General features: G+C 39.9%; 1 protein-coding gene and 1 non-coding gene across 6 annotated transcripts; one reads left to right on the top strand and one right to left on the bottom strand.

Moving 5' to 3' along the window:
- Positions 1–5,236: 5,236 nt before the first annotated feature.
- LOC112635630 lies at positions 5,237–5,339 on the bottom strand. Its single transcript, XR_003121975.1, has one exon. It is a non-coding gene; the product is annotated as a U6 spliceosomal RNA (small nuclear RNA).
- A 2,668-nt stretch (positions 5,340–8,007) lies between these two features.
- On the top strand, positions 8,008–21,706 carry ARL1 (ADP ribosylation factor like GTPase 1). 5 transcript variants are annotated; one of them, XM_025402055.1, is made up of 6 exons: positions 8,008–9,064; positions 10,690–10,827; positions 13,718–13,799; positions 15,148–15,259; positions 19,773–19,951; positions 20,671–21,562. In XM_025402055.1, exons 1-6 carry the CDS (start codon positions 9,061–9,063, stop codon positions 20,699–20,701), a joined length of 546 nt encoding a protein of 181 aa, XP_025257840.1. In that variant the 5' UTR covers positions 8,008–9,060; the 3' UTR covers positions 20,702–21,562. The 5 variants fall into 5 exon arrangements, with proteins under 5 accessions (XP_025257840.1, XP_025257842.1, XP_025257843.1 ...); XM_025402057.1 differs by having other exon boundaries at positions 8,008–9,424; XM_025402056.1 differs by lacking the exon at positions 8,008–9,064 and adding an exon at positions 9,251–9,324.
- The last annotated feature ends 566 nt before the right edge of the window (positions 21,707–22,272 follow it).

The raw sequence follows: 22,272 nt of genomic DNA, 5'->3' as shown, positions 1-22,272 counted from the left end.
AAAATTAGCCGGGCATGGTGGTGGGTGCCTGTAATCCCAGCTACTCGGGAGGCGGAGGCAGGAGAATCACGTGAACCTGGGAGGTGGAGGTTGTGGTGAGCCGAGTTTGCACCACTGCATTCCAGCCTGGGCAACAGAGTAAGACTACATCTCAACAACAACAAAAAAAATTAGCCGGGCATGGTGGCACACGCATGTAGTTCCAGCTACTTGGGAGGCTGAGGCAGGAGACTCAATTGAGCCCAGGAGGTGGAAGTTGCAGTGAGTGGAGATTGTGCCACTACACTCCAGCCTGGGTGACAGAGTGAGACTGTCTCAAAAAAAAAGAAAAAGAAAAGACATTTATATTATCTATGATCAATTGATTTTTGACAAGGTGTGAAGACCATTTAATGGAGGAAGTATACTCTACTTTTTTCAACAAAAGGTGCCGGGACAACTGAATATTCACATGCCAGGGCTTTTTTTTTTTTTTTTTTTCTGAGACAGAGTCTTGCTCTGTCACTCAGGCAGAAGTGCAGTGGTGCAATCTCGGCTCACTGCAACCTCCACCTCCCAAGTTCAAGTGATTCTCCTGCCTCAGCCTCCCAAGTAGGTGGGATTACAAGCATGCAACACCACACCTGGCTAATTTTTGTATTTTTAGTAGAGAGAGGTTTCACCATGTTGGCCAAGCTGGTTTCAAACTCCTGGCCTCAAGTGATCTGCCTGCCTTGGCCTCCCAAAGTACAGGGATTATAGGCATGAGCCACTCGAGCCTGGTCAAGCGAATGAATTTGGATCCATATTTCACATGATTTGCAAAAATCAACCCAAAATAGAAAAAGATCAAAATGTAAGAGCTAAAACTATAAAACTCCTAGAAGAAAATATAAGTAAATCTTTGTGAGCTTGGGTGAGGCAATGCTTTCTCAGATATGATACCAAAAGCACAAGCTACAAAACAAAAAAATAGGTAACTTTTTTTTTTTTTTTTTTTTTTTTTTTTTTTTTTTGAGAGAGAGAGTCTTGCCCTGTTGCCCAGGCAGGAGTGCAGTGGCGCGATCTTGGCTCACTGCAACCTCCACCTCCTGGGCTCACTGCAACCTCCATTCTCCTGCCTCAGCCTCCTGGGTAACTGGGATTACAGGTGTGCACCACCACGTGTGGCTAATTTTTGTATCTTTAGTAGAAACAGGGTTTTGCCATGTTGGCCAGCCTGGTCTTGAACTCCTGACCTCAGGTGGTCCACCCATCTCGGCCTTTCAAAGTGCTAGGAAGGCAGGCATGGGCCACCACACCCAGCTGAGAAAAAAATAACTTGTATGTCTTAAACCATTTCATGTTGTTATAACATAATATCACAGACTGAGTAATTGATAAAGAAGAAAAAGTTACTTCTCACAATTTTGGAGGCTGGGAAGTTCAACATCAAGATGCCTGCATCCTGTGAGGGCTTTCTTGCTCTGTCATCCCATGGCAGAAGGTGGGAGGGCAAGAGAGCACTCTTGAGAGAAAGGGCAGAACTCGCTTTCATAACAAACTTACTCTAATCCTTTGATAACAACATGAATTCATTCATGAAGATAAAGCCCCTTATGATCTAATCACCTCATAAAAGTCCCACTTCTCAATAGTGTTGCATTGGGGATCATGTTTCCAACACATGAGCTTTGGAGGACACATTCAAACCAAAGCACTGGACTTCAACAAAATTAAAAACTTTTGGCCAGGTGCGATAGCTCAAGCCTGTACTCCTAGCACTTTGGGAGGCCGAGGCGCGTGGATCACGAGGTCAGGAGATCGAGACCATTCTGGTTAACATGGTGAAACCCCGTCTCTACTAAAAATACAAAAAAATTAGCCGGGCGTGGTGGCGGGCACCTGTAGTCCTAGCTACTCGGGAGGCTGAGGCAGGAGAATGGCGTGAACCTGGGAGGCGGAGCTTGCAGTGAGTCGAGATTGCGCCACTGCATTCCAGCCTGGGCGACAGAGCAAGACTCTGTCTCAAACAAACAAACAAACAAAAAATTTAAAAAGTTTGTGTGTCAAAGGGCATGCTCAACAAAGTGAAAAAACTCACAGAATGGGAGAAAATATTTGTAAATCGTAAATCTGATAAGGATCTAGTACACAGAATATATAAAGAACTTTCATGACTCAACAATAAAAAGATAAATAACCCAATTGAAAGATGGTCAAAACATGTGAATAGACATTTCTCCAAAGAAGATATACATATGTCCAATAAACATGTGAAAAGATTTTCAACATCATTAGTTTTTATCAGCAAAATTCAAATCAAAACCATGATGCAAACCACCTAGTAGGATGGCTATAATTTAAAAAGTGGAAAATAAGTGATGGTGAGAGTGTGGAAAAAACAGAACCCAGATGCATTGCTGGTGTGAATGTAAAATGGCATAGCCACCACGGGAAATAGTTTGGTAGTTCTTCAAAAAGTTAAACACACATATGACCCACCAATTCCACTCCTAGGTATATACCCAAGAGAACTGAAAACATATGTGCCCACGAAAACTTGTGCAGAGATGTTAATAGCACCTTTATTCACATAGCCAAAAAGTGAAAACAACCCAATGTCCATTAACTTATGAATGGATAAACAAATTGTGGTATATTCATATAACAGAATATTATTCAGCCATAAAAAGGAATGACATATTGATACATGCTACAATATGGATGAACCTTGAAAACATAATGCCAAATAAACCAAACACAAAAGAACAAATACTGTATGATCCTACTTATATGAACTACCTAGATTAGGCAAATTCATAGAGAAAGAAAGTAGATGAGAGGTTACCAGAGGCAGGAATTTGGGGCAGGGACTAGAGAATTATTACTTAATGGGTACAGACTTTCTATTTAGCCTGCTGAAAATGTTCTGGTATTAGATAGTGGTGACAGTTACAAACCTTGTGAATCTACTAAAAACCACTGAATTGTACATTTAAAAATGGTGAGTTACGGTATGTGAATTGTATCTTAATTGAAAAAATAACAACCTTTAGTCTAAAGAGAAATTGTGCTTTGTTGGCAAAAGACATGTCCTTGAAAGGAAACATGTTTGAAACACTATAAATATCCTGATTTGTGAAACTCACACACCTAGTTATGATCTCAAATTGCTCCTAAATTTAAAATACAATTATAAATATACATAGTTATAAGCCCTTATGAAGCCTATATTTATTATACTTATATATTTACACTTATTATGTTTTATGGGTTTCTTCTTTGTAGAATAAAATCTGAACAACAGAATGTAACTTCCAATAGGCATTGGAACACACATAAATGCTAAGTTCTTAACTTTGGAAACTACAGCAAATACTTGAGACATAGTCATGTATTTGAAAAGAAATTTATGAAATGTATAGATCATGGCTCATTTACAAAAGACATCATAATCTAGTTATTCCAGGCTAGGTTAAATGATCAAATTTGCTGTCCTGTCTAGCTTGTTTTTACTTCTTTATGTGTAATTGAGGTGGCTGAAATTGAGGATTTTTCTAGCTTTAAAATTCTGAGCTTATTTGATCTTATTGTGACTTTAGTCAGAGGAGTTTTTGAATTATTGTGTTTACTTGAACTGCATTAAAACATTCACATTTTAAAATTTAGTGATTCCTGGACCATAAGATCTGAAAAGGATGAAACTGCCCACTCAGCTTTTAGTAAACTGACCAATTGACCTGATTCTAGTAAGAATTAGTCTGAAACAACACCACCACCTGGTGGCTTCTCTTCAAATATCACAATTTCCTTGAAGATGATGGTTTGACTTCTTGTATCAAATTAGGACAAGTGCTTCAGTTATGACTATCCTAGGAAACAAGTTTAATCATATTGCAGAATATATGCTCAAGAATTAAACTAATATTTATGGCCTTGGCCTCAAAAACTTATTTTGGAATTCAAATATCCATTTATTGGCCATGTACAAGAACAAAATAGTGAACCAATAGGCAAGAATATTTGCATTCATAGATCTTACATTCTAGTGAATGTAAGACAATAAATAATAAGCATAATAAGCAAGTAAATTATAATCTGTTTGGTGAGAAGTTGGATTAAAAGGGTAGATTGCAATTTTTAAATAGGATGACATTTGAGGTGAGATCAATTCTACATGGTTGTCTAAAGAAAAAAATTCCAAAGACTTACAATCTAAACATTTAGTTTTGACCAGGTGCAGTGGCTCATGCCTGTAATCCTAACACTTTGGGAGGCTGAGGCAGGAGGATTACTTGAGTCTAAGAAGTCAAGCTCAGCCTGGGCAACATAATGGGACCCCATTTCTACTAACAAATTAAAAAGTTTTTAATTTGCTTTGCACACCTGTAGTCCCAGCTACTTGCGAGGCTGAGCTGGGGGAATCGCTTGAGCCCCAAAGGTCGAGGCTGCCATGAGCCATGATGACACTACTGCACTCCAGCGTAGGTGACAAAGTGAGACCCTGTCTCAAATAAATAAATACATAAATAAATGAAAACCAAACATTTAGTTTTAATTCTAGCATGATGCCATAATTCTACTTCCTCAAAGAGTTCATTTTAATAAGCAGGAAACTGTAATGCTAGGTCAATTTTTTTTTTTTTTTTTTTTGAGACCGAGTCTCACTCTGTCACCCAGGCTGGAGTGCAGTGGCGCGATCTCGGGTCACTGCAAGCTCCGCCTCCCGGGTTCACGCCATTCTCCTGCCTCAGCCTCCTGAGTAGCTGGGACTACAGGCGCCCGCCACCACGCCCGGCTAATTTTTTGTATTTTTAGTAGAGACGGGGTTTCACCATGTTAGCCAGGATGGTCTCGATCTCCTGACCTCGTGATCCACCCGCCTCTGCCTCCCAAAGTGCTGGGATTACAGGTGTGAGCCACCGTGCCCCGCCAGCTGCTAGGTCAATATTAATAGGAATGACTACATTTTGAAAAGCAACATTGCCCTAAAGACATATATCTTTCCTATAGAGTAATGGCTGTCATTAGTTAGAATCACAAAATATACAGGAAATAACAGTTTTGTTATTTTATTTTTCAACACCTTATCATGACCTTTATGCATTTGCGTTCCTATAAAAGTAGGAACTTTGCTCTTGTCATAAATTGAGAGAAGCAGTGGTGGAGGTGGGATGTAATCACCAATAAAGATTAGCTAAGTTTCTCTTGGCTATTTATGGCTTTGTTAATTACACATTTGTCTCAATACTTTTATTCTTTTTTACATTTTTTAAAAAATATGGAATGCTTCAATTTGCATGTCATTCTTGTGCAGAGGCCATGCTAATCTTCCTTGTATTCTTCAATTTTAGTATATGTGCTGCTGAAACAAGCTCTCAACACTTTTGTAAAAAACCTTGAGTATTATGTGTTGATAACTATTCTATTTTGTGTGTGTTGGCTCATTAAATCTCCTTATTCAATGTCTCAACACTTTATCCATTTATTAGCAAAAAGATCTTGCTCTGTTGCCCTAGCTAGATCATAGTGGCTTGATCATATCACAGCAGCCTCGAACTCCTGGGCTCAAGCGATCCTTCTGCCTCAGCCTCCTAAGTAGCCGGGACCACAGGTGTGTGTCACCAGGCCAGGGGCTAACTACAAAAAACTTTTCTTTTTGTAGACAGGGGGTCTCATTATATTGCCCAGCTGGTCTTGAACTGCTGCCCTCAATTGGTCCTTCCGACTCAATCCAAAGTGCTAGGATTACAGGAATGAGCCATTGCTCTGGCCTTTGTTTTGTTTTCAATGCCTGTAGGGAATTAGTCAGTTCTTTACTAACAAAGCAAAGCATTATATGGTCAAATTTTGAAAAATAAGATTTTTTTTAATCAAAATGCCTAATGGGTCTTTTTTAGTCTTTGTCACGCTGTCATTTCCACAGTGACTTATAATTAGGTGCTTAATATAGATTCTGAAAGGCTGTCAATACATGTAAATTTGTATATAGTATTTCAGTTTACAAAGCATCCGGATATGTATCTCATTTATCTGGTTCAGAATATATGTAGTTTGAATACAAAATTATATTACAGCACATTTTTCCTTTCAGTTCTATTTTATTTTATTTATTTTTTTGAGACAGAGTCTTGCTCTGACGCCTAGGCTGGAGTGCAGTGGGGCAATCTCAGCTCACTGCAACCTTCACCTCCCAGGTTCAAGAGATTCTCCTGTCTCGGCCTCCCGAGAAGCTGGGATTACAGGCACCTGCCACCACGCCCAGCTAATTTTTGCATTTTTAGTAGAGACGGGGTTTTACCACGTTGCCCAAGCTGGTCTTGAACCCCTGACATCAGGTGATCCACCCACCTCAGCTCCTAAAGGGCTGAGATTACAGGCATGAGCCACTGTGCCCGGCCTTAGTTCTCTTTTAAAGGGAATCTCTATTTTCAAGAATTACATACATCTTACTCAAATATAAAGCTGACATCAACGTAAGTTTGAAGTAGTAATGGCCAAGATCTTTCAAGTAGCAGCAAACTAATCTTGTTTAAGAGGAGGTATTATAGAATCATAAGCACAGAGGTCCAATAATTAGACCACACAGTGCTTACAAAGGATAGGCTTAGAAAGGTTTGGGTGTTTAGGTAAAGAGCTCTTCTCCCCTTCTCAAACCATTAACAAAAATAAAAATAAACAAACTTTTCCTTGCAGGAAAATTTCCGTGAACCTGTGGTTTTGGGGGCAAGGGTGAGAGCAACAGGCAAACCTAGTTCAGAACCTAGACAACTAGAGGGGTCTGCAAACAAGTCAAAACCAAAATAGGCATGGTTGGTGAGCATGTACATTGGTACAGCCATTATGGGAGGTAGTATGGAGGCTCCTCAAAAAATTAAAAATAGAACTACAGTGTAAATCATATAGTATATACAATATACATCATATATGTATATATACCATATATACATATATACCATATATTCTGGGTATATATCCAAATAAAATGAAATCACTATGTCAAAGAGGTATCTGCATCACCATGCTCATTGCAGCATTATTCATAATAGCCAAAGTGTGGACTCACCTAAGAGTGAACTAATGGACAAAGAAAATGTGAAATATAGGAATGTGGTATATATATGTATATTTATATACATAATGAATACTATGCAGCCTTTAAAAAGAAGAAAATCCTGTCATTTGTGATAACATGGATGAATTTATGCTAAGGGAAGTAAGCCAGGCACAGAAACACAAATACTTCATGATCCCACTTATATGTAGAGTCAAAAAAAGTGGAACTCATAGAATTAGAAAGCAGAACAGTGGCAGGATCTCGGCTCATGACAACCTCTGCCTTCCAGGCTCAAGTGATCCTCCCATCTTAGCGTCTCAAGTAGCTGGGACTACAGGTGCCACTGTGCCTGGCTAATTTTTTTATTTTTTTGCAGAGATGGGGTCTCACTATGTTGCCCAGGCTGGACTCCAACTCCTGGTCTCAAGGGATCTGCCCACCTCGGCCTCCCAAAGTGCTGGGATTACAGGCCTGAGCCACGACACCTGGCCGACCTTAAATATTCTTAGCACAAAATAAACACATACACACACGCACACACAACTATGTGAGGTGATGGATATGTTAATTTAGTTTCATTGTGATAATCATTTCACAACATTATACATCTATGAAAACATCATATGGTACACTGTAAATACATACAATTTTTATTTAAAGCTAGAAGAATTCTTTAAAAATAAACTAAAAAGGCAGTCCATAAGCTTCTGTTGAATGGATGAAAATCTGTACTATAAATAAAAACATAATATGCAAAGGTATTAATAAGATTTGGAAGAAAACCTAAGAGAGCATTAACAGTAGTGACTACTGGGGATCACCGAGATACAGGGTATTAGGGATGGAAGGTTTTCTTTTTTTTTTTTTTTTTTTTTGAGACGGAGTGTCGCTCTGTCGCCCAGGCTGGAGTGCAGTGGCACGATCTCGACTCACTGCAACTTCTGCCTCCTGGGTTCAAGCGATTCTCCTGCCTCAGCCTCCCGAGTAGCTGGGACTACAGGCGCCCACCACCACGCCTGGCTAATTTTTTGTATTAAGAGACGGGGTTTCACCGTGTTAGCCAGGATGGTCTCGATCTCCTGACCTCGTGATCCGCCCGCCTCGGCCTCCCATAGTGCTGGGATTACCGGCGTGAGCCACCGCGCCCTGCCGGAAGGTTTGCTTTTCAATGGATCTTTGGGAAGTTTTAAAACATACATGCTCAACCTTTAGAAATTACTCTAGGGGAAATTCCTTCTCCAAATCCTCTAGGTGTGCTTCCCTCCTCCTCTCAACACACTTCACTATCAAAACCTACATTACTTCCAACAGTCGACCCTCGAGGGAATAAGTCCCTGGTCCCCACGATCGTGACCAGCCAGTCCACACTGCCGACCCCAGAAATGCAGTCTCAAGTGCTCGGTCAGCGAGAAGAAAGGCGGGCGAGGTCCTTGTCCTGCAGGCCACAGCGAAGACAAAAACCTCCAGTTACTGGCCTCAGGTGTAAGGCTGCTCCGCATTGGCAGTGCGGGACCATTCCTATCATTATTACGTAGTCTTGTTTCCTTCTGGGAGAAAGAACCTGGGGAGAGTTGGGCTGGCCCCTCCGGGCGCTCCGGGACGCGCGTCCTCTGTAACGCCGCAGCCTGCGCCAGCGTCCGACAGGGACGTCTCATCGAGGCCCGACTCGCATTTTTAGTTGTCAGATTCGCCACTTTTTGGTGTCAGAATTTAAAAGAAAAATTCCAGTTTCTTTATTTCAGAAGCTCTTTCTGTACAGAAAAACAGAAGCAGGAGATACTTCAGGCTTTTGAATTATTTTTCTCTTCTGGCGTCCACAGTATCTACATCCAGTGAGCGGGGACCGTGAGTCGAAAACGACGACGTGGATGCTCAGGCCACAGTTCCCGGCGCGCAGTCGCAGCTGCCCCTCGCTCCCGCCCCCGCCTGGAGTCCGACGTGGAAGTTGCTGGCTGAGTGGGCTTGCGAGGAAACCGCCTCGGAGCTGCAGCCGAAGGCCAAGGAATCACTGAAGATCGGCGAGGGAGGACAGGCGGTTCATCATGGGTGAGGGGTTCGAGAAGGGCACCCAGGCGCGTTCGAGGCGGCCGCGGCCGAGGGCTGGGGTGCAGAGGAGGAGAGGGGCCGGCTGGGGAACCCTAGAGTAGCCAGCTCCTCAGGGGGCGGGTCGCCGAGGACTTAACTTAGCTCGGATCTTCATTTCTAGGGGTGGATCCGGCCTTTCGCGTTCTCCTCCGCCGTCTCTCGTTTCCCCTTCATTCCCGCGGGGTCCGGGGACCCGGGCAGCGCGGGTCTGCACAGCCTGGGTTCGAGTTCTTTCCCCTTATCATGAAGTTTTCCCTCATCCGCAGTTCCACTTGCTGGGCAGAGTTGTCCTTGCGAAGGCTGGCAACGCGTCAGTCGCAGGTTCGCTGAGGTTTCTTGATGAAAGATGAGCTGCGGCCCCAGAGTGGAAGCTTAATTATTCTCTTTACCAGGGGCGCTGGGACGGCGTCAGTTTGAAAAATCCGAGAGCAGGTTTTGCTTATGTTGTTTTATGGCCAGTTTGGCGTTTGTCTGCTCATCTGCTGTAGCGTTTCATGCAATAACACGGGTATTTCTAGTCGGTAAATGAAATTTTATTCTCAATTCTTGGCCCGCTGATTGAGGGAACTGCATTCTCACAAGCATCACTAGGGTCCAAATAAGGGTGCACGTTCTTTAACTTGTTTCCCACCCTCCAAATGAAGGTGCAGATTCTTTGGCTTGGTTAAATCCCTCCACAGTTTTCTGGGGAGCATACTTCTTGCTCCCAAGCATCACAGGCGCTGTCCTGTCTTCCATAACCCGCTTCAGTTTTGTTCCGCCTCTCTTCTACCTGTAAATGGTAGAAAGGACTTTGTCAAGTCACACCCATTCTGTTGAACTTTCCCAAGGTTCTCTAGCCCGTGGTGGTGTTCATTTTTCAACTGGCAGCTCTTAGTTATACCATGTCTTTGCCGAATAACAGTGTGGCATCACTTCTGATGTTAACGATTTTTTTGTATCGTTAAAGTAACTTGTTTTGAATCTTCTCTAATGGCTCTGGATGGGAAAAGGACTGTGCTTTTATACTACACAATACTTGGTGTACAGGAAACTTTCTGGGAATATTTTGTGATGCAGTGGGTAGAGCTTTATTATTTTTTAAAATGGGTTTTCTGTCAAAAATAGTTATTGTTTTCAGCTTCTTTCTCAATTTCTTGTACTAGTTACGTTGCTTGGAGGAGAACTCTGAAGTTGGTTACAGTGGTACTGCTGCTGTACAATACTTTTCCTGTGCGAGGATTACATTGTCCCACTGTCTTCCTTACTGGCCCCTTGGTTTTTGGGGGTAGTGAGGGGATCATGCTAAAATATTCCTATTCTGCTGATTAGAAAATGAGATTCCCAAAGACAGCGGCCATATTTCTCTTATTATTTGGTTTATCTTCTGTGCCTGCATGACACAATATTTAGGGCATAGTAACATAACTAATTACTTGTTTGATGTTGAATAATATATTTCATTAGGAGCAAAAATATGCACCTGTGCATCCAGGAAATTATAATATTTAATTTGGTATATAGCTTTCAAAGGACAAGATGAGATGTTTTGTGTACCTAGTTCACAAAATGACATTGTGTATGTTTTTTCTTTTGTTATGTTTTAGGTGGCTTTTTCTCAAGTATATTTTCCAGTCTGTTTGGAACTCGGGAAATGAGGATTTTAATTTTGGGATTAGATGGAGCAGGAAAAACCACAATTTTGTACAGATTACAAGTTGGAGAAGTTGTTACTACTATACCTAGTAAGTGTTGGTATGATGAACTAATTGTAGGGGTTTTCTGGTCTCCATCTAACATAACTCTATTTCTTCCTTTCTTTTTTTTTTTTTGTTTTAATAGAGATCATGTATCACTGTGTTGCCCAAGCTGGTCTTGGACTCTTGGCCTCAAGTGATCCTCCTGCCTTGGCCTCCCAAAGTGCTGGGATTACAGGCATGAGCCAATATGCCAGGCCTGTTTCTGAATAAATTGATTCATATAATAAAGCATTTGATAAAGTTTGTAAACTGCTGGTATGAACAAAACATTGATAACACTTTTTTCATCAACTGAGAGCCAGCTTAGTGTAATTTAAGGACCCTTGTTCTGGTTTACGGCCAGGTTTGGCTGTTTATAGCTGTTTAAATTACTAAATCTTATTGAGAGCCAGTATCTTTACTAATAAAATACGTAAGATAAATACCCACTGGCTTTCAGGGGGAAATAAATGAAGTAGTTAAAAGTACCTTTTAAACCTGTGTAAAGAATTATATAAGTGTTAAGTGATATTACATGTGAAGTGCCTTTTTTTCTGTATGTGTTACTATTTTAATTAAGATTAGTTTATCTAGGTAATTCTATTGATTCTTTTTAAAGATCTGAGTTGTAGAGATTGAGTGTTGAAGTAATTTGGTACCTTAAAAATATCAAGAGAAGGCCGGGCACAGTGGCTCACGCCTGTAATCCCAGCACTTTGGGAGGCTGAGGTGGGTGGATCATCTGAGGTCAAGAGTTCGAGACCAGCCCGACCAACATGGAGAAACCCCATCTCTACTAAAAATACAAAATTAGACAGGCGTGGTGGTGCGTGCCTGTAATGCTAGCTACTCGGGAGGCTGAGGCAGGAGAATCACTTGAACCCAGGAGGCAGAGGTTGTGGCGAGCCGAGATCGCACCATTGCACTCCAGCCTGGGCAACAAGAGCAAAACTCCGTCTCGAAAATATATATGCATATATATGTATATATTTATTAAGAGAAGAAATACCTCAATTTTAATCAATTATTGCTGTCTTACAAAAATATTCTCCAACAGTCTTATTTGACTGTATGAGAATACTGTTGTTACTTATTCTTTTTCATTTGTTGACCTCAATTTACTTGGAGAAGATTAATACATCTAAATTAAATGAAAGAGTTCATACAGTTTGCCCAAGATTATTTAAATTATGCCTCTATCATTACTCTGTCACTCAGGGTATTTCTATATTGTTGCTGTTCAAATTTATGGACTAAAACAAAAGAGGCTAACCTTTAAGAAAGAAGAGTGTTTTGAACCCTGTAATGTCTGTTATTCCTTTTTGCTATCTTCAGCAAATTTTAGTTCCATTAGTTTTTGCTTCTCAAAACCACCCATCTCTGTCTGGGCATCTCCTGCAGTGCACAGAGCAGCACAGTGGATAGTTTCGAGTTTCAGTGAGTGCTGCTTTACACCACACTTTTTTGAGACAGTGTCTTGCTTTTTTGCCCAGGCTGGAGTGCAGTGGCGCAATCATAGCTCACTGCAGCCTCTACTTCTACCTCCTGGGCTCAAGCCATCTTCCCACCTCAGCCTCCCAAAATGTTGGGATTACAGGCATGAGCCATTGCACCCAGTCTATGCCATTCTCTTGTCTTGCACGTGTAAACGATGTTTTTTTTTACTATTGGTGAACATTGTGATTACACTCCTACCTAATTCTAAGGGAGACATCGTGAACTTGCATTTTAGTTTTTCACTCAAATTTGTCATAGTATTGTTATTTTTTAATTGTAATAGACATACTTGCCAAATACTCAAAGGTATCACTTCCCACTGCAAACTTAAATATAAAACAAAAGCTAATTGTCCAGTTGTAGCCGGAAGTTTTATTTATTTATTTTTTTGAGACAGAGCCTCACTCTGTTGCCCAGGCGGAAGTGCAGTGGCGCCATCTCAGCTCACTGCAACCTGTGCCTCCCATGTTCAAGCGATTCTCATGTGTCAGCTTCCAGAGTAGCTGGGATGACAGGTGTGTACCACCACGCCCGGCTAATTTTTGTATTTTTAGAAGAGATGGGGTTTCACGGTGCTGGCTAGGCTGGTCTCGAACTTCTGACCTCAGGTGATCCGCCCGCCTCGGCCTCCCAAAGTGCTGGGATTACAGGTGTGAGCCACTGCACCCAGCCATGGAAGTTATTTTTTACCTATTTTTCACCTAAGAAGGATAGCAGAGAAAAGGGATGGGACACCTGCCCTTTGACCATCCAGCCATGACCTGATTACAAGTGAGCTCTTGAGGAAGTCTGCAGATGGGCTGTGAGACTGAAAGCTGCAGCCATGGCTGTGTCCATGCTGAAGTTTAGAACTGAAGTTTAGCTTTTCTTGCTTTTGGTCTGTTTATTTGCTACCAACGAAAATTCTACTTTTTATAGTACATCCACAGCTGTACTTTCTAAATACAGCTTTCGAACACTTTTAACTGCTCTATTATGAGGGGAGTTTAATAGGATTTCCATTGAGCTAAAAATTATGTTTTCCTTTTTATTTCTTTTTAAAATTCTTTTTTAAATTTATTTGAGCTAAAATTATACACTTTATTTGCAGAACTGCTGGCTTTTAAAAAATATCCTGAAGATGGTATTGAGCTTGCTAATTGACGTTTTGTGCATACACGTGCACGTGTGTGGGGGAGCAGAGCATACTATCTCATCTTAAATGGTATAAAATCTCAACCAATAATGTGATTCAACAATTATCATTTCTTTTTAATTCGAACCCTAAGACAAATTATGTATATATATATTTTAAGCTTTAATAACAGCTACCATTAATTGCTGTAACTCAATTAGATAGGCTATTTTGAAGGTGGAATGTATTAGTGTACACATACCGCTGATTTGATTTCTCTTCCAGCCATTGGATTTAATGTAGAGACGGTGACATACAAAAACCTTAAATTCCAAGTCTGGGATTTAGGAGGACAGACAAGTATCAGGTATGGTACAAAGACCAGGTTATTTGGTAGTATTTAACATTTATTGGTTCTTTTAAGGGTTAACATCAGTAAACCAGAATATGTGTTCTATTGTGATTCAAATGGAGCCACCTAGTTTAAAATGAGGTAAAATTTGTAACTATTTCCAATCCATTGAGTTAAAACTTAAGGAGCCCAGTTTTCTAGATATCTGTTTAATGAAACTCTTTTCATGAAAATCTGAAGACCTTATTACTTCAGTTATTCTCAACTAGAAAGGACCCTCCATTTAGTTCTTGTCAGTCTCTCCTCTCTGAAACACACTGTTTTGGAATTGATTATACCTTGCAGGCCTACCATTTAGGGCTAATATAAAAATAAATGCCATTGGCTGGGCACAGTGGCTCACGCCTGTAATCCCAGCACTTTGGGAGGCTGAGGCGGGCAGATCACTAGGTCAGGAGCTCAAGACTAGCCTGGCCAACATGGTGAAACCCCATCTCTACTAAAAATACAAAAATTAGCTGGGCATGGTGGTGCGTGCCTGTAATTCCAGCTACCTGGGAGACTGAAGTAGGCGAATTGCTTGTACTGGGACCTGGGAGCCAGAGGTTGCAGTGAGCCAAGATTGCGCCACTGCACTCCAGCCTGGGCTACAGAGCGAGACCCTGTCTCAAAAAAATAAATGATAAATAAAAAATAAATGCCTTCTGCAGTTCAGGTATTCTGCTTAGCATTTTGGGCTTGATACGGCAACAGTGAATGTTTGGTGACTGTCAGTAGTTGCTCACGATGGTACCATCTTAAAAGATTAGTAATGCATTCTCCAAACATTCTGACTTCTTATAACTCATTTATTGAATCACGTTTCTTTTTTTTAAATCGTGCAGCCTCCCAAGCCAGAGTAGGCTCAGAGAGACTCCATTGAATCACTTTTGAGTTTATTTATAATTTTAGCCATTTCTACTGCTTGATGTCAGTGATTAATTTCATGAGTGTTAAATGAAATCACATTTAAAAAGTTTATTCCTCTTAAGGGGTACCTAGTTAAATATTTGTTTAAGAAGATGAATGATCAGGTCTGTGTACAACTTTTCTATCAGTATATTTAGTGATTTCATAGATTATAAATAAATTTTGTCATCCTGAAGTCTGAATTCATTTTGAAACTCCCTGGTCCTGTGATTTAATGTTTATCAACATTCTTTTGACTCCATCACATCTGAGGGATATGGTACATATATCCACCAGAAACAGTGAATCATTAAGGTATTGATTCTAACATGTGTGGGACAGAATTGGCAATTGATTTGTCAGTTTCTTCTTTAAAACAGTCACAATATATTCTCCCCTTTTGAATTTTCTCTAGGCCATACTGGAGATGTTACTATTCAAACACAGATGCAGTCATTTATGTAGTAGACAGTTGTGACCGAGACCGAATTGGCATTTCCAAATCGGAGTTAGTTGCCATGTTGGAGGTAAGAAAACTTAACCACTTTAAAATGTGGGGAAATCACTTACATTTGCTATTTCCAGTACATATTATTACATTGAAGAATAATTAAAAAGAATGCAGGGGTTGTTCTCTCCATCCTTTTAATATTATTTTCTTTTATGCAAATGCTTTTCTATTCCAAAAATACAGTTGAGGAGAGGGTTGGAGACAAAACAAAACAACAACAACAAAAACTAACCTTGTAACTTCCTCTTCCTTTAAGCCAGATTGCTTGATTTTCCAGGAGGTTCAGAGCTCACTTAAACAAAAGCATCTATTCTAAGTCACTTATTTGATGTGACTAAAAAAATTTTTAGCTGTTTCAGAAGGATTAAAGTTCAGAGGAATATGTATTTCTGGGTTGCTGGCACAATGCTAGCCTCACGTTTATCGTTTTTTACCCTTCCCAGTGTTGACAGTGCTTTAGCTACACGGACCTTCTTTCTATTCCTTGGACACGAGCTTGCACACCTGGCTTAGGGCCTTTTGCACTTGCTGATCCTTCTGCTTCTCTCCAGCATCTTTGCATGGGTGCCTTCCTGACATGTTTCTTCCCACATCTCTTCCCCAGAAAGAAGTCTCATTTATTCTCTAATCCTTTACCCTTCTTTATTTATACCAATATTGTTTTTCTTTTTCTTTTTCTTTTTCTTTTTTTGTAGAGACGGGGTCTAGCTATGTTGCCCAGGCTGTTCCCAAACTCCTGTCCTCAAATGATCCTCCTGCCTTGACCTCCTAGTATTGGGATTACAGGTGTTAGCCATTGCACCCCACTTACTGTTTTTTTACATTATTTTTAAATTTATTTGTTGGCTGGGCGTGGTAGCTCACGCATGTAATCCCAGCACTTTGGGAGGCTGAGGCGGGCAGGTCACCAGAGATCATCAGGAGTTCGAGAGCAGCCTGTCCAACATGGTGAAACCTCATCTCTACTAAAAATACAAGAAAATTAACTGGGCATGGTGGTGTGTGCCTGTAATCCCAGCTACTTGGGCGGCTGAGGCAGGAGAATCGCTTGAACCCAGGAGGCAGAGGTTGCAGTGAGTCGAGGTCGTGCCACTGCACTCCAGCCTGGGTGACAGAGTGAGACTCCATCTCAAAAAATAAAAATTAAAAAAAAAATGTATTTGTTTGCTTATGTATCTCTCCCTCTAAAATGTAAGTTCCTTGAGTTTACCCTGACAGGAGGAACAGTGTATAGCACTTAATTAAGAATTCAATACATTTTATTCACTGAAGTTAGTAAGATCATATATTGGCTAACTGCTCAAATTCAGAGGATGCATTAAATCATCCATTTTTTAAAAATGAAAAAATAATCAAATGTACTATGATAATAATAAAATTGCCCTTGCTCTGGAAAATTAGATGGATAAGTTTCTTTCTCTTGTCAAAAACTGATTCTGAATTGTTTAATCAAGGGATGTTTAAATATAAGTTCTAGGCCAGTTGATACCTAGGTAAAAGCATCCTCAGAAGAAAGGACTATGGACTTTTGATTTTTTTTTTTTTTTTTTTTGAGACAGAGTCTTGCTCTGTTACCCAGGCTGGAGTGCATGGCGTGATCGCCACTCACTGCAATTTCCGCCTCAGGTTCGAGTGATTCTCCTGTTTCAGCCTTTGAGTAGCTAGGACTACAGGCTTCTGCCACCACACCCGGCTAATTTTTGTATTAGCAGAGATACAAAAATTGTATAGCATTTTTATACAAAAATGGTGTAGCAGAGATGGGGTTTCACCATGTTGGCCAGGCTGGTTTTGAACTCCTGACCTCAGCAGTTTGCCCGCCTCCTGATCTGCCCGCCTTGGCCTCCCAAAGTACTGGGATTACAGGAGTGAGCCACCATGCTCAGCCCAGGACTTTTGATTTCTTGAACTACTGACTTCATAATGGCTTCCAAGTTATAAACTGCAGACTTAATAGTTAAACATTTGGTGAATTTTTTCTTTTTTTAATACGTCATAGCATTATATTTATTATAAGAGCTTCTCAGACCAAATTTAAATGTAAGAATAAGATTTAATTGCCTTGGGTATAATGGGATTTTTAAAGAACAGCTTTATTTAGGTCTAATTCACATGATATATTTTTATCATACAAAGTATTGCTTAAAAGGAATGGATTGTTGACTTCAGTTTACAATTCTTGAGTTGTGCAGGATTGTTGTTAGGTTACTTGCAGTGTTAGAATTTGACTTATAAAGTCTTACAGAGAAAGAAGTAAAAGTTGGATTCTTTCTTTAGGAAGTGACTTTTAATTCATCAATAAATATCATGTTATGTTAAGTACGGGCCGAGTGCGAGTCAGGACTGTTAATGTTAAAACACGGACACAGGCCAGGCGCTGTGGCTCATGCCTATAATCCGATCACTTTGGGAGGCCGAGGCAGGCGGATCACTTGAGGTCAGGAGTTTGAGACCAGCCTGGCCACCCACATCTACTAAAAATACAAAAATTAGCCAGGTGTAGTGGCGCACACCTGTAATCCCAGCTACATGGGAGGCTGAGGCAGGAGAATTGCTTGAACCCAGGAGGTGGAGGTTGCAGTGAGCTCAGGTCGTGCCACTGCACTCCAGCCTGGGTGACAGAGTGAGACTCCGTCTCAAAACAAACAAAATTAAAAATATATAGTATAGACACAAAAGCAGTTTAGGTTTCAACTTTTTTTTTCTTTTTTGAGATGGAGTTTCACTATTGTTGCCTAGGCTGGAGTGCAGTGGCGCAATATTGGCTCACTGCAGCCTCCGTATCCTGGGTTCAAGCAATTCTCCTGCCTCAGCCTCCTGAGTAGCTGGGATTGCAAGCATGCACCACCACACCTGGCTAATTTTTGTAATTTTAGTAGAGACGGGGTTTCATCATGTTGGTCAGGCTGGTCTTGAACTCCTGACCTGGTGATCCACCCACCTTGGCCTCCCAAAGTGTGAGGTGTGTGAGAGCCACTGTGCCTGGCTACTGTGCCTGGCCTTTCAACTTTCTTATACACAAAAATGTATTCTAAATGGGTAAATAATTAAATGTAAAAAATGAAAATTATAAGAACATATAAGGAATTCAAAAGATGAGATTTAATTAACGTAAACAGTCCCCCCCAAAGCTCAGATATGGCAAATATAAACAAGATTAAGATAAGAAACCAGGCCTAACCAGAAACCAATGACTAAGGATTAGTGATCTTAATCATAGCAAGATCTTTTGCAAAATGAGCAAAAGGCAGTTCATAGGGGGAAAACATTGCTAATAACATTTGCATTTGCTTTTAAAGAGACAGGGTCAGCAGGGTGTGGTGGCTTATGCCTGTAATCCCAGCACTTTGGGAGGCTGAGGCAGGCGGATCACGAGGTCAGGAGTTCGAGACTAGCCTGACCAACATGGTGAACCCTCATCTCTACTAAAAATAGAAAAATTAGCCGGGTGTGGTGACAGGCGCCTGAAGTCCCAGCTACTCAGGAGGCTGAGGCAGGAGAATTGCTTGAAGCCGGGATGCAGAGGCTGCAGTGAGCCAAGATTGCACCACTGCAACTCCAGCCTGGGCGACAGAGGGAGACTCCGTCTCAAAAACAAAAACAAAAAAAAAATAAGGGCATCTCCCTTTGTCCCCTAGGCTGGCATGCAGTGGCGCAACCAAAGCTTATTATAACCCTTGAGCTCCTGACTCTGCTTCCTTTTTTGTTCATTTTTAAAAAAAAATTTTTGTAGAGACCCGTGTGTTGCTCAGGCTGGTCTCAAACTCCTGGACTCAAGCGATTCTCCTGCCTCAACCCATTTGCATTTCGAATACCCTAATAATATATAATGAGATGCTGTGTTTGGAAAAGTAAATAATTCCCAACTCTGCAAAGGCTGCATTGAAGATGGAGACTTTTATACACTGTTGGTAGGGTAACCTTTCTGGAAAGCTGTTCATGCATGTATTCAGTTTATCAAAGCCTGAAAAAAGCTGTTTATACTTTAACTCTATTTTTAGAATATTGTGTTAAGAAAGCAGATTCAAACAAACATTTTTGTATAAAGACCCTGTCACTTGAGTTTATCTAATAGTCCAGTGGAAAGAATCTAATAAGAGTCTAATACTAGAAAATAGTTAACACAGTTTATGGTGGCTGCATCCATAGTGTAGAGCCATTTTTTTATTTTGAAAAAATTGTTATAGTTTGGAGAAACATGATTTTAATTTTTAATTTTTAGGCAGGGTATAGAACTATATATAAATCTGATCTTAAATGTGTAAATGTATTTACTAAATAAGCTCTTAAGTATCTGCAAAACAAAGTGCTAGTAGAAAACGCCCAAAATGTTAACAGTGATCATATTTGGGAGGTAGGATTATGGGTGAAGCTTCTTTTCTTTATAATTCTCTATAATTTCATAATGTATAATGAATTTAATATGTTAATAATTATAAAATACACTTTTAAAATATATTTTTGGACATTTTCTAAATTCGAGAGAGCACATTGGTTAAAGGAAATTAAATATTTTCAATTTCGTTTAGGAAGAAGAGCTGAGAAAAGCCATTTTAGTGGTGTTTGCAAATAAACAGGACATGGAACAGGCCATGACTTCCTCAGAGATGGCAAATTCACTTGGGTTACCTGCCTTGAAGGACCGAAAATGGCAAATATTCAAAACATCAGCAACCAAAGGCACTGGCCTTGATGAGGCAATGGAATGGCAAGTATCATGTTTCCAGAAGCTATCTGTGCATTTCTGTGTGCTTGCAGCTATGCCCGTCCACGTGTAATTTTTCTCCAGTGTTGAGGATGAAACTTTGATTTATTTAGCAGTTTATTTCATAAGTTCCTCCAGGCTTTTCTCCCACTGGTCTTCAGGTGCATCCGTCTTCTCAACCACACCTACCTGATGACAGTTACAATTCTTTGCCAATTTTTAGCCTTTTCCTTGCCTCACCTCACCCTCCAATTCCTTATCCTTCAGGAATTAGCTTCAGGCTGTCTTCTGAAGAGCTTTTCCTAATGTATCTCTATTCCTACTGCCTAACCACTCACCTAAAGTTAGATGCCCTTGTCACAGATTAGTGACATAGTACTTGTTATGCTGTCTTGTAATTGTTTAATTTGTTCATCTACTCATTAGATAATCACCTCCTTGAGGACTGAGACTAGTTTCACCTCTGAGTCATCCATATGTAGCCCAGAAGTAGTAGTAGCCTGGAAAATAGATATTTGGTCTTTTTTGAATTTTTCATTCAAATCATAGACAAATTCAAAGCTTAAAGGAACCTTATGGAAATGTAGTGCATAACCTCATCTATGTTAGCTGTGTTTATTTTAAGTACTTTGGAATCCACCTCTAATACAAAGTTTATTATAGATGATCATGCTTTATGCCTGAAAGTTAATTTTATAAAACAGTTCATTTTCTCTTTACAGGTTAGTTGAAACATTAAAAAGCAGACAGTAATTCAGTCCGTTCTTCTCCCCTGAAACGAAGACTACATCACCCTTTGGAAACAGACAAGTGTACTTCACACTACTAGATGTTAAAACTATATGATTGTTGGCATATACTGACTGACTGCAATGTTTGTGGTAAATAGGGAAAAGAAATATTTGGTTGGAGGGATAATTCGATCGAATCACCTGAATGTTCTATGTAATGTAAAATATTCTTTTCTTGCTTTCTTGTGTTAAGGTATATATTCTATTTGTATGGAATTCTTATTCAAATACAGTTCTATTAAAGAATGTACTCCTATTGGATGAAAAAACCTATTTTTGAATAGTAGTTGCAGCTTGTTTGTATAAATACTAAAAAATATCTTAACAGATTTTTTCCCCCTTAAAATGAATTATCTTTCCAAAGATTAGACTCAGTAGAGTAGGTGAGGAACATAGTGTGTATAATATAATCTTTATTTGCTTATCTGACCACTTTTTATTAAGCTGTTTTGTTTAAAAGCTTTTGGTTCTAGGCATGAATATTATTTTGATGGTTAACTTCATTGACTTATCTGCAATTGTCATTTTATAGTACTTTACAGTTGTCAAAAAAGAAATCTTATGTTGACCTAGCTGATCTGTACAGGAAGCTTGTGAAGTAGGTAGGACAGGTTATGATGTCTTCACTGTATGGACATGGACCCAGGTTGGCTTGCCCAAGGTCACCTGCTAGCTAGTAAGGTGGGACTAAGGCTCAAAGTAAAACTTTTGGTTCAGAAGCCTGACTTATAAACTATACTATATATTCCCAAAAATGTCAGTATTGACAACACAGTCTAACTCTTTAATAAAATTATGCTAATTAAAGCAGTTACATTCAAAATAATGTCTATAAACTTATTTGTCTATACTAGTAGAAGTGATCAGTGACATACTATAAATAATCCTAAATGGTTATATTTGATGGAATTCATAACACATTAAAGAGAAAATTTCACATTAAAGGAAAAGAAGGTTTAAAAATCTATTTTCAGGTTATAAAAGGTGTCTTTACTGGTTTTCATTCCTTTTATCTACCATGTCCAATATTTGGTCTTTTTTGAATGTAAACTTGTTACACTCAAACATGTAAACTTGTTAAAAATCAAAACCTTACTGATTATACAGGGGGAAATGAAGCATTCTGGTTTAAAAATTAGGCTTATTGCTAGATTGTAAGTTTAAAAACAATTCATGTTCAAAGGAGCTTTTCAAATTACCCAGTCCACCTCAGAATTAACTAATGTGACAGAAGTAAATATAGTGCTTCATTAATTGCTAAAAACGGGTGAATTTCTTTCACTTAAGTTGGAAAACCAGCGTTTAAGAAATTAGGTGCTGGTATTGAGAGCTTAATACCATGGATCCCCGCAGGTCTCGGAAACATTAGTAGTTCCTTTCTTGGCCTTCACTGTGTGCTTCCAGTGTTGGCCTCTGACCTCTTCCCCTCACATTTATGTTCATTCTCCAGGCTTATATTCGTTCTCTGCAGCTTTCTCCCTTCACCTGCGGGACTCTCACCCTTCTTGCTCATTCTCCAGCACCCATTCCTAC

This window comes from Theropithecus gelada, chromosome 11, assembly GCF_003255815.1.
Source record: "Theropithecus gelada isolate Dixy chromosome 11, Tgel_1.0, whole genome shotgun sequence".
Lineage (NCBI taxonomy): Eukaryota > Metazoa > Chordata > Mammalia > Primates > Cercopithecidae > Theropithecus > Theropithecus gelada.
This window is presented reverse-complemented; position numbering and strand designations above follow the sequence as displayed.

Coding starts and splice junctions, on each gene's coding strand:
- ARL1 (XM_025402054.1), top strand. Junction 10,828..13,717: donor AGTTGTTACTACTATACCTA/GTAAGTGTTGGT, acceptor TTTCTCTTCCAG/CCATTGGATTTAATGTAGAG. Junction 13,800..15,147: donor GGAGGACAGACAAGTATCAG/GTATGGTACAAA, acceptor AATTTTCTCTAG/GCCATACTGGAGATGTTACT.